We start from the raw sequence: 12,556 nt of genomic DNA, 5'->3' as shown, positions 1-12,556 counted from the left end.
ATTGTGCCATAATGTCTACTGCCTTGTTCTTAATACAAAGCACAGTAGGGTTTAATTAAAAAGTGATTGTACGATCTATCACAAACCTGCATTAGGGATATGGATGCCAAGAAAATTAAGTTGAATAGGTGGTGATAATGAAATCGATATTTTATTGAATAGTTTTTATTCCTGTGCCTTTGTTTGCTATTCTTGCCTCCCTGTCAGCAGGTAGGACTTTTTCCATCCAAAAATCTTTGAAAAAATTCATTTAGCCTGTTTCTGCTTTGTTTCATTGTTTGATCAGTGTAAGTTATTTTGTTCGTTTTTTTGACAGAGTAAAATGCCTTGATAAACTTTTGACTCTGTTGGAGTGGAGCATGACAGTAAACAAAGACAAGCAAGTCCTTTCAAGCTCGTTCCTGCTAGGAGTAGGTAGCTAACAACTGGTACAAGGGTGATTTTCTATTTCGTGTAAGCAAAAGTCACAGTCACTCAAAGCCTTCAGGGCAGCCCCACAACCTGCTTGAGTACAGATTTCTCCTGTTCCAGCTCCTGGTGTGGCTTCAGGACCTGCTAAGCAGAGTGTTTAGCAGTAGAGAACATGAAAATGCATTCACTGAAGCATAATACCCAGTGAAGAATATATACAATAAAAGGAAGCGTTTGTACAGCCTGGGCCAAAATCACCCTGCTTGTAACTTCATCAACTTAAATGCTATTGATTTTTCAGGTACCACTGACCTGAGTTGCTGGGATTGTGCTTGGGATGAATTTGACCTATACTGTTAAGGCCAAGCAGAATCACAATTTAGAAAGTACAATGCAAAGAAATAGTTACCGCGTATCCTGCTGTCTTGTAATTCTACACCAGTCACTCAGAGTTCAGCGCACTGTTGGAAAGTCTCATCTTTAAATGGGTAGAAGTGTGTCTGCAAGCGCTGTAGCAAACAATAAGACAAAAGAGCTTATTGTTCCCCGTTGTATTTTTAAGAGTGGTACGCTGCACACCCAGACAGCTTGCTTTTTCCGAGCAGAGCTGCTGGGTCAGCCAGCACAGCTTCATTTCCACACGCCCGCTTCCTAGGCTGAGGGCTGTCAGTGTCCTTTTTAGTGGCAAACTCAAAGAGCCGAAAGGGGAAGGCTGGTTTTGGTGGTCTTGTTGCACGTTCCGAATGAGCACGTATCGCGTATTGCAATGCTCTGCACATTGCAACCCGCCGCTCGGCTCGTGCCTGGGCACGATAGGCAACATGGGATAATGTGCTGGAGGAGAAGAGAGACACAGCACAAGGCTCTGAAAGCTTGCGTTTCTGGTATGCAGCAGTATAGATATTTGAAAGGTTAGGTTCAGTCTATTTTTAGGTAGCCTTCACATTGGGACTGATCTAGAAATGAAGGTGATATAAAAATTGCACGTGTCTCTCCTGATTTGTCAGAGATTCTTGACAAAATGCATTAAAAAAGGCTGTTCTCTGAATCGGAGATTTTTTTTTCTGAGGTGAAGCTGTGCCTCTTATTTAGGAGTCTTTATATTCTTGATTAAAATGCCAGTGCCATCTATTTCACTCCAAGATCAGCATTTTCAGATTTTAGCAAAGTTAAAGAAATATGACTTTCCCACTTATTGTTTGGGAAGATTTATTCACTTGTGTAAATGAATTTTAAAAAATTGGCAAGGCCTTTTATCTCGTATAAAATAAATCTGAAGATAAATGATCTTTTCCTCTAACATCACCTATCATTAAAGTGGCTAAATGAAAATCAAAATGTGTTGCTATTTAGTTCCCTGCTCGCCTTTTTACGGGAGATGAAATTGAGCATGTTTCCTGGGCAGGAATTGTCAGCGATGTTTGGATTTATAGCATTGTCCAGGATACAAATTAACAATCGCCGCCTGTTTCCTCCAGTCTCCCTGGAAGATGGTAGCCCTGTCTTCCCAAAGAGTACATCTCCACCTCACTGTGCACCGCTCCTACCCTGCCTTAAAGAAAACCTGCGAACAATGTAAGATTGTATTGCGTTGAACTGAAGTGCAAACATTTTTCTGTGCCTTTGTAAACAGGAGTGCATGTGAGAATGAAACAGCTGGAGGTCTACCTCCAGAAAACCCCTGGGGAGATGTCACACTCATTTCTCCAGTCTATGCAATCTTGGTTTAATAAATTGGTAATAGTATTATGATGAAGTGCTCTTTGGTGATGGTTTTCTGGTTTTTTCAGAGGTTTTTTTTTGCATAGCAACTTGCAACATAAATTAAAATAATCTTCCATTCAGGCAGTTTGCTATTTTTACTTGGTTCTTTGTTCTTCAGAGAGGAAGGGGGAGCCTGCAATGGGCAAAAGGGGAAGGTGCTCTCTGATGAAGTCCCTGTTTCAGTGGCAATCCTACTCGGTCCTTTCAGTGCATTGCTTTGGCTTGCTGTTTTGCATGTGGAGTTCAACAGAGCAGAGACAACAAATAATGTATAATTGTGTCAGATTGTCAGGGAATTTTATGGTGGTAGAGATCCATTAGGGATGAGCATGAAAAGTAGCAAACTTGCCTTATCTGTTGATTGGCATGAAGTCATGAAAGTACAGTCATAGCTCTTTTTGGGAGGAGGTACAAATATTCTCTGGTATCCACTTCTAAAATAATCATGAGACTAACCAGTGCCCCAGGGCAAAGGATATTCAGCAAATACTAAATTTCTCAGGAACAAAGATATTCAAAACAGTGACAGCTGACGCAATCCCGATGCTTTATGCCTTGTTCCATTCACTGGGGAAAGCTGGGGAAGCCTGAGTAGTATGAAAATTTAAAAAAAAAAAAAAAGAAACATTTAAAAAGGTGGAAATGTGTGGAAGAGTTTCTGCTTTGAACTGGTTTGGTTCCATCTTCTGTGATAAGGTCCCATTCAAAGCCTGCCTAAATCAATTTTAAAATTCCCATTCTCTTCCAAAGGATTTAGAGCAGTCGACCCTTCCAGCCACTTTAAACCCCCCTTTTACATCGTTGCATACTGTACAGGTATGCAGGCAAGTGATTTGGATAGAATAAATTAAAATAAAATACTAACTCAGCCCAAAACTTTCTATGGCTAGCACTTCTCTTAGTCCATCTCTATGAGTTTGGCCCTGAGTCAAAGGTGGAAGTCCTGACAAATTTCTCTTCCAGAGCTTTGCTGGAGGAGGGTCAGCCTCCAAAGGTTTACAGCTGCATTTGATACAGCTAGTAACCCCTGGGCTAAATGCTTATCTTCCTTTATTTCAACTATCTGAATTGGGGATGAAGGGAGGATGACATCTCTTGCCATTTGTGCAACTTTTTTAGATTAATATTGCAGCTCCAAGAAAAATGAATAATTGGACTTTTGAGCAGAGAGTGGAACCACAAAACCCATAGGGATTCCTCTAGCACTAGTCACTAGTTTGCATATTGCAAGTTAACTGCAATTCATGAAGGGTTCTGTCTAAAAATATCTTCAGGGCTCAATTCTGGCTGGCAGGAACTACTAGTTAGGAGGTCAGGGGAAGCTGATCCTTCAGGAGCCTTGTCTGTGTGAGACTGCACTGGCTCTTGTAGTGAGGTGACCCCATCTCCTCTTGGCCTGTCCTTGGCTGACTCAGGAAAATGGGGTGCAGGGGCTGTGGGCAGTGGTGGAATGGGGCATTTCCTGCAGTCCAGGACCATCAGAGGCCAAGTGATGTGTGCTAGCTGCTGCACACTTGAAGCTCTGCAGCCCACCAAGAGAAGTCTGCAGGAGCTCATGCAGCCAGGCATAGCCCTATAAAGGGTGACTTAGTGCATAAGCAGGTTTTTTATTTAAAAACAAAAAACCCAAACCAAAACAACAACAATAACAAAAAAAAAAACCACCAAAAAAACCCACCCAACAACTCCAGTACTTTTGTGGGATATCTTAATTTTATTTTGTTTGCCTAAATTTGCAGCAGAGCACATCTGTGGCCTGTGTTACTAAAATCCTATCAGATGAGCACAATTCAGAATTATTTCCACATTATACTTTGTTTTAACATGAAAAATGCCAAGAGCTAGGCCCAAGAAAAAAGGCTGACTCAGTTCCACTGAGCTCTGTCTGAAGAAAGTCTTATTTGAAGATGAGAGATGTGTTGGTAAGGCTGTCTGTCATCTCTAGTTTATTAAAAAAAATTGCTAGGAGGCAGTAAAGCTGTCCACTGCCTTTCCCTCTGTTCCTTCACTCAAAGGTGCTTCATTCACATCGACTTTACCATAGCGGTTTTGTGTAAAACAAGATTTGATTTTAGAGTATTTAAAGGTTACTGTTCTCTCCAGTGCTGTGCTGCAGACTCCTGCGTGCTCCACTGCAGCCGCCTCCCCAGCCTTGGTAGAGAACAGATAGGCTATGTTATGGAAATAGGAGATGGTTTCTCTTTCAACTACCTACCGCAAGCCAGCTTCAACCAGATCCTTTGTGTGGAGCTGGCAAGGAGCGTGCTCTCCTGCGCTGCTGTGGCAGCCCAAGCACCACGGCTTCCCTCTGAGCTCCAGAGGTCCCAGCTTGGTGACTAAAATGTCCAGGTGGGAAAACAAAGCCACAGGCAGTGTGGCAGCTGGGTGGCAGCCTCAGCGAGGGATGGTAGCTTTGGGGCAGCCTCAGCTCCTCCTGAATTGCTTACGGTTGGATCAGGGAATCTTTACTGTACCCTAAGATATCAAACCCATGGTGGTTGTTCCTGGGATCATCCTCTTCAGATATCTCTCCAAAAAAAAACCTCAGTAAAAACTAGGTTGGTATTAGTGAGGAAGAGGTTAGGAAACAAGAGCTCCAGAGTAATACTAGAGGTGCCACAGGGCAGATGGTGTAAAGTGGATGGTAATAAGAGTAAGGAGAAGGATCTGGGTGGGGTTTTCCAGGGTTACAAATAGAAGGTGTACCCCTCAAGATTCACTAGGTTCTAACTTTTGTGGCTGGAGCTGGAGAAGACACTTGTCTGACCCCAGAAGGGCTGTGGGAGTATCCCAGAAAGACTAGGAAGGGAACTGGAAGGAGAATAGCTTCTAAGTGCAGGGGGGATGCCCCCAGCTGCTAAACAGGAATTCCAGAAACCAGTTCCCTGGGTCTGAGAGCATCAGGCATGAGCATGTTTTGGTCTCTTCCCAGAGGTTTAATAATGTGGTTGGAAAAGCGGGGAGGGGAAGAACTTTGTCATGTCTTCTATTCCAAGGAAATATCAGCGGTTAGGTGAGTAAAGGAGAGACAATGAAGATCTGCAACAGTCTACGATTTTGATGTGGTCCTGCCGGCCCTGCAAACATGCAAGAAGCTGCCAAATAGGAATATGTCTCCTTGGCTCGTCTGTGTGTCTGTGCTCAAACAGCACCAAAGCCTCCCCAGGAAACTGATGTGTTTCATGGCTCTGTTTCTCAAACATATAGGGGCAATAAATTTAAATGGGGATGCTCTTTTTCAGATGAGTCTCTCTGTGAAACAGTAACACCCAAGTGAAAGACATTGTTCATTCTGCTTTTAACAGGCCTGACAAGCTGGATTTTTCCTGCAAATCACAGCAAATGTGGGTCCTGGAGAACATATGCTCCAAATGTTGGGGGAAACAAGTGACAAATGTATATTTTATGCAATCAGCTGGAGTGACTTTTGCTTTTCTTGTTTCAGTAATGAGTAAGTGAAATATGCTTGTGAAGACGGAGATGTTCAGGGAGGTATGGGGAAATTTAGGGAGATTTCTTGTAGTGGGTGCCTGTGCTCCTGGTTCGCTTAGGCACTCCTGGAAGGTTTTACTACAGGTACCCAGTTAGGAGTTGCATATCTGTAAGCCTGGTTAACGCTAATATTCAGTCAGGCCCATTTACACGTGACCAAGCAAGTGTATTCCCCTGGCATTCGGTGCTGTTTGTTCCAGCCCTTGCTCTGTGGAGGCAGTTGTGGCAAAATTCAGCCTGGTGTCAGTAATGTCAGTAACTCATTGCTGTTCAGAGCAAGTTATTTTGGACTCTGTCATATACAGCTCCTCAGACAGCAGCCTGTGGCCCAGAGCTGGGCCGGGAATTAATTTGACCCAGATCTCTTGAGTTTTTCAGAGAGATGGTACTGAGCACTATTGTGTTTTCCATCTGTTAAAAACCAAACCAAAACAAAACCCAAAAAACTCAGTTTATAACTGCCCTAACAAAATGGGAGAGAGCATTCTCCTTTATTCCATTATAGAATTACTGCACTGATGAACCCAGAGGTTCAAGGAGTTTAACTCACTGCATTATGCTCTTGAGGGCATATTCTGGGTTGGAAAAACTAGATAAATAAGGAAAAGAAGCTGAGAAGGAAAAAAAAAGTCAGCAAACAAACAGAAGTAGAACAGAGAGAATGAGGTGGAAAACAAACACTGGACTGTGCAAAAAAATAAGAGTAAAGATGCACAGAAGGAAGATTTCTCATAAAAAATTAATAGGGTACATATACTTTATATAGAACACCATTCATGCTAACACACCTTTGGAGTGCAGTTATATACAGCACTGGCTGATTTTCTGCTGTAAGGTCGGTTGCTCTTGGAGGGTCGAGCAGAAGGGGCTGAACTGGTGTGAGAAGTGGTTTGCAAACCTCAGTTTGCTGAAACTCCAGCACTACTTATATGCAAGTTTGGTTGTCCTCACTGCGCTGAAACAGTAACAAACTTTGCTGAAAAGCAGCAAGTACCATGGTCTTGGAGGCAAGGAATGTCACGATGAAGGGAATGAATTTTGGATTTCAAAATCACAGAGGCTTTAAAATTAACAGTTTCTTTGAGAAATCTAAATTACAGGGAATAGAAACATGAGCATAGTCAGACAGTGTGGGTGAAAGAAGAGGAAAGAAGATATAAAATGATTGCTGAATCCAGGAAAAAGTCAAGGACAGAAGGTTGAAGGCTTTGGCCTTTAAATTCTGTTCCCTGTTGTTGCAGGCAGCCATACCTTCCTGTCCTGTTAAAAAATGTATCAGGATTTGGGAATTTGTGCCCAAATGCTGGTGGAAGGCTTGCCAGAACTTTCTTGAATTATGGCCCTTGCAGAAGAAAAGGCCAGGTTTGGGAATCGCTGAGTCCGGGTTCAAAGGAACGTGCAAACGGAGAGCGCAGTGATCGAGGAGGTGGTCTGATGACAGACGTTTCAGCAGGGCAGACTGGGTCAAACGAAGCAGCAGACTGAGGCAGGTGAAAGAGGGTTTTCTTTGTATGTGTTTGTTATGGAACCAAATAAGGTGTGCGTGCCCAGATACTGCCCCAGGAAAGATGTTTGTGCAATTCTTTCGTGTTGTCAAAACAGGAGGGGAGAGCATTGCTAAAGTTACTAAGGAATGTTCAGAAGACAAGGTTTCCTTTGAGGAGAGCAGCTTAGGTACTGGCTGGGTTTCACAGGATTCATTTACATATGCCCAGGCTGTGCCATTTCCAAACTACACCCCTGCAACAGCCTTTCCTCGCTTTTCCACTCTTAGGGGCGCCACACTCAAAAAACCCCACATTAAAACATGGGGGGGGGGAGGGAGGAAGAAGTCCTAGTGAGTAAATTTATACCATGGCTGGGATTACACTGTGATTTAAAAATAGAAAAAAAACATTTAAAAATCTTCCCAAGCAATGGGGAACCCTCGTTGAAACCTTGCAGTCTTTTGTAGTTGGACGCGTGCTTGGCATCCCTTCCAGGTAATGCTGGAACTGCCAGCAAAGTTCAAGCTCTAATATGGACAGGGCCATAGAAAAGCTCAGGGGGACTCTGTTGTTATTATTACCTATTGCTCGCACTGTCTACAGCGCGCTAAGAAAGTTCTCCAATCTTTAAAGCTTGTGTGGCGAGAGCACCGCTAAGGTCACAGTTTATATTTATCAGTTAACTTGCTAATTTGAAGGGAAAGCAGTGAAGTAGAAATGTAGAAAATAGAAACTACATGAGCAGGTCAAAATATCCAAAACAGCAATATGAAATGTTCCAGTGTAAATACATTTCTATAAAAGGTGTGAATGAAACTTCAAAAAAAACAGATGATGGATTCGGCACAGTCAATGAACACAATTATAAGTAGGTATTGAAGGAGAATATTCCACCAACCATGGATCCACAGATAATAATTAATAAGAACCGACTCCACTCCAGGCAGGCAGGTGCCCAGCATTATTTCACAGTTGACTGTTCGAGGGGTAGAGGTACTCACCTTTGCCCCAGATCTTAATAATTTACTGCAGTTTTATCATTAAATCAGCGTATAATTGGGAAGGAAATGAGGTTTTTTTCGTCACGAGAGCAAAGCAATACCGTTAATTTAATCATTTGTAGGAAAGGCTTTCTGTAGTCATTCGGTATGTTGCTGTGGTTTTTTTTAATTAAGTAAAGTAAAAACAATGCCATTTTTGTCATCTGTGCTTGCTGAAAATATGACAGTGTGATGTGATTTGCAACTTAAGCGTAAGCTGGGAAAAGTGTACATTTTATCGGGACTGGCAATAATGAATTACAAGGGAACACAAATAAGCTAAGAATATATCTGAGACCTCCTACCATTTCTGAAGCTTCCAGTGTCTGCGGGAAAAAGGCTATTGCAAGAATTGTACTTCTTTTTATTTATTTTTTTTCTCTCGGCAAAAATCACCATAGCCTTGTATAATAATTGAATTCATTTAGCCTTTAGAATACTCAAGTTTGCAAATAACAATGAAAATGAATATTTCATGACAAGGAAGATGATCAATTATAGTTTTGTGACTTTGACTGGTAGCCCAGCGTGACGGAGCCAGTGCTTACATTTCACGAGACTTTCTGCGCCCGGCTAATTAAAAAAAGCCCTGCAACTTAAGACAATAAGTAGGCAGGTGGGGATAGTTAAGCAAGCCCTTTATTTGTGGTTTGTTTGGGGTTTTGTTTTTTTTTTTTTTCCCTGTTGCAGGCAATGTTTTGTGGTTCAGTTTGATGCCTGGAGTTTGTTGGTACGCGTTGCAATGGGGCAACATAAACCAGTTGCACCTGCAGCAGCCCCTATCTGGGAAAGGCTTCCAGGAGGAGAGGCTTCTGCTAACGGCCTGTCTGGGTTTTTGCATGACCAGAGGGATGGGGAATTTTTTTTTTAGAATTTATTTTCTGTGAGAAAACACTGGATCTGGGTCAGAGAGGTCGGTGCATAGCGTTTAAACAGAAATGCACCCCGGGGCAACGGTGCTTATAGGAAAAAGCACCCTGGTTTCTAGGGGGAGAACACTGAGATAAAGAAGTGATTAAAGAGCAGCTGAGAAATACTGTAATCTAGCTGGGAACAGGATCAGGCTCCCTCCTTGGAGCAGGTGAGATAACTGTATGAATGTCTTTTATAGATGCTTGCTCCATTCCTGGGATATGCTGCGGGGGGGAGGAAGGAGGAGGGGGTAGTTCTGATGCATTTGGTGTGGAAAAACCAAGTGGCATTGACATCGTGGAGACTCCGTTAGCCTAACCCAAATACTTGAGGCAATGCAAAATCTCACGGGGGGGGGGGGGGGGGAGGGGAAGGGGAGGGGTAATGTTCAGAGGTGGTGTAACTTTTGCCAAACTCTGGGCTAGCCTCTCTGAAGGAAACTGTGCCACCGAGCTGGGGTGGGTGCTTGCAGAGGTTAGGCTCAGGCTTTTCAGTGCTCACAGGCTGTAGCTTGGCTTGGAGTTAGTTCCCTTTTTCCTTATAATAAGCACAGCTCTGCCTGTCGGGTTTTTTTTTTTTGGGGGGGGGGGTGGGAGGGGAGAGGGGGGGAAGGGAGAGAGAGGAGGGGGGAGAAAAATCAAGCAAGCGAAGAAATTAAAATGATGGTGAGAGAGAGGAGCTACGCAGTGGCAGGAGCAGAGTTTCGGGGGTGTGGCGTGGAAATCTGCTTTGAATCACAGCGTGGTGCCGCGGCCGCTGAGGTCTGAGCGGGTTTCGCAAAGATTTACTTCACTTCAGGCTGGGTCTGCCCCTGGGTGACGTCACGGGCTGGAGCAGCGGCACCAGAAGGCTGGATGAGTGACAGCCCAGCCTACTTTTTAATAGCTTTGTCATGTGACGGGGAACAGTAGTAAGACAGGTGCCTTCGGTTCACTCTCAGAGAGGGTCTCGTTGCCTGCATGAGTGTCTGCTGCCTGCCTGCCTGACTCTGGACTGTAGTTTGCCAGCTTTCCTGCCGTCGCTCCGCAGCTGGATGGCGTGGGACATGTGCAACCAGGACTCTGTATGGAGTGATCTCGAGGTGAGGGGTGCGTGGCGTGGGCGGTGTGTGGGGTGCGGGTGAGTGGCGGGGCTGGTGGGCTTGTCAGGGAGCCGGCAGGACGGCCGGGGCAGCGTACTTTGCAAACAAGTCCGAATCTTATCTTAACTCCAGTAAGTTTGCTATTTTAAGGTTACTCTGCGATGCCTTGAGCAAATCAAAGCCGAGCTCCTGTCATCAGTATCTCCTGCAGTTGGAAACTATTTTCATGTGCCTCTGGCTCGTTTTCCTGTCATATGCAATATTTATGCTCTAAGATATTGATATGAATCGGTGTCTGAAGTCTTTCCAGTGGCGTTTAGTGGCCTGGTTGGAAAAATGCCATGTTTATTTAGAATAAGATTAACATTTCTTTTTCAAAAAAAAGAGGGGGGGGGGGGAGAGAAAAAAAATAAGAAGTTAAGATTACCCAACGGCTTCGTATTTTAATCGCCTGTTTCGCTGTGCTCTGTCAAAGATCTTTTCCTTGTTTATCAGCTGCAGAATTCAAACGCACACACAAGAATGAATACCCTGTTGTTTGGCTTTAGAAGCTTTTAAAAGAGATTTCTGGAAGGAGACGTTTCCCTGCTTCTTGTGGTGTCGGAATAATGACGCTGTAGCTAATGTCCCGTAGAGCAGGGTTCGCAGTCAATCCGAGTAGTCCCACAAACGGTTAAATCCCACTGTACAGCAGAGACAACAGGATGAACCATGAGAATAGAGTTTATGCAGGACTGTGTGAACTGCTGCTGCTGCTGCCGCCGCTGCTGCTGCTTGTGTAAAAATAGACGGCAATACATCAAATCCACAGCTTCTGCTGGCTACAATTCATACAGGGAGGAAAAAAAAATAAAAAGGCAAGCAGCTCCCTGGTAATCTCTGGAGTATAAAGTGAGGTTTGAGGATTTCTGCATGTTTGCATTCGGCAGAACGGAGCATTACCTCAAAGTTCGGGCAACTTGGGAAGCGAGGCAAACTTTCTTTGGACCCCACGGAGAGGAAGCCCAAATACAGACCTGCTCCAAGGAACTAACCCTCTGGCTGCAAGCTCGGAATAAGTGCTTAAAATGCTCCCCTCGGGCAACGGGGGAGGGAAAAACAGGTTACAGGCAATGCTTTTTAAACAAGATGTGCGTGCTGTAGAAAGCTACCCATCTAAAGTAAAAATGTTACCCTGTTCTTCAACCTCTTTTTCCTATCTGGAGGAGCATGCATGAGGATTCTCGAGTCTTTTTGTCGTGTTTTAAGTATTTGCAGCTTGCCATTGTATCCGCTGATTTCTGTTTGCATATTGTAATTGCTCTTATCTTGTTTTGATTTCTTGGTAAAGTGGAATAGATATGGATAATTCATATGTCCTGTAGCTATTATGAGTCAAGGCTGTAAGTGGATGACTTTCTGGCTCCAAAGTCCTAATTGTTTCTGAGTAGCTGGAGTATCCTGTGGGTTGTTGTCTGGCTTGTAGCATGGGTCTCAGCTGCCGTAGCTTCATTTTTCCATCATGTATTATTCCTGATGCTGCTAGGAGCTGATTGAGGAACCAGCTTACATGGAAATACTGAAGATTTATTTTAATCACTGGAGTTCCTGCAATAATTTCAATCGAGTAACAGAATAGATAATTTATGTCAATGACTTTTTCATAGTGCGGGGGCGAGGGGGGGGTGTAAGAAAAACAAAGGGTTTGATCTTAATATTAATTGTGTGGTGGCTGGATTAACTGTGGGTAGGATTTTACCAACGTGCTCCTGCATTGCACTTCCTGTAGCATAGAGGCGTCTGCGTGCTGCTTTGGCTCCGGGGATCACCTTTACCGATCTAAAATATCGCGGGCGGCAGGTACTGGAGGCAGCTTTCATTTTTGGAATCATTAATGTTTGTTGTCAACGTAAAATGTATTATATTCTCGCTCACATAATGACAGGACGGCGTGTTGCTTATTAAAGGCCTGCATCACTGTAGCTGATCAGTGTCCCCAGTGCTTCACAGCTTAATGAAGGTGATGTACAGTAAGGTTCCGAAGATTGATAGAGAGAATCCACATGACACACATTTCTGTCAAGTCTCTCTTTCTTTCCTGAGTTCATCCCCTTGGCTGTTTGAAAAACTTGTTAAAAATAAAAAGCAGATTATATTTTCATTAATATAATTAGTATGGCACAAGTCCAGTCTTTTTTTTTTCTTTTTTCTTTCTTTTTTTTTTAATTTACCTTCAAAGGCACAAAAACGTCCAAAAGGTTAATGGAGAATTATACTTAATTATAATGATTCATTATCATCAGTGCAGTTAAGCTAATTTATTGTTTGCGCCTGAACTAAGAGAAAAAAAGTCTGTTGGAGTGAAATAGCGCACAGTAATTAGTCTTTTG

The 12,556-nt window shown here is 43.4% G+C and overlaps 1 protein-coding gene across 3 annotated transcripts in view; it reads left to right on the top strand.

The window, feature by feature from the left end:
• The window catches only part of PPARGC1A (PPARG coactivator 1 alpha), a gene marked incomplete at its 5' end in the record, with an annotated part of 167,070 nt that overhangs the window by 92,977 nt on the left and 61,537 nt on the right, over positions 1 to 12,556 (top strand). The window contains one exon of one of the 3 annotated variants that reach the window (XM_084266774.1): positions 10,140 to 10,187. The exons of the other annotated variants lie outside the window; for them this stretch is intronic. Coding sequence (XP_084122900.1) covers positions 10,140 to 10,187 — 48 coding nt within the window. Of the gene's footprint in view, positions 1 to 10,139; positions 10,188 to 12,556 lie in introns of those variants that run through there. 3 annotated transcript variants of the gene reach the window in all.

This window comes from Gallinula chloropus, assembly GCF_964237585.1.
Source record: "Gallinula chloropus genome assembly, chromosome: 7".
In the NCBI taxonomy this organism is placed as follows: domain Eukaryota; kingdom Metazoa; phylum Chordata; class Aves; order Gruiformes; family Rallidae; genus Gallinula; species Gallinula chloropus.
Note: the sequence above shows the minus strand (reverse complement) of the source record. Positions and strands in the feature narration are given on the sequence as shown.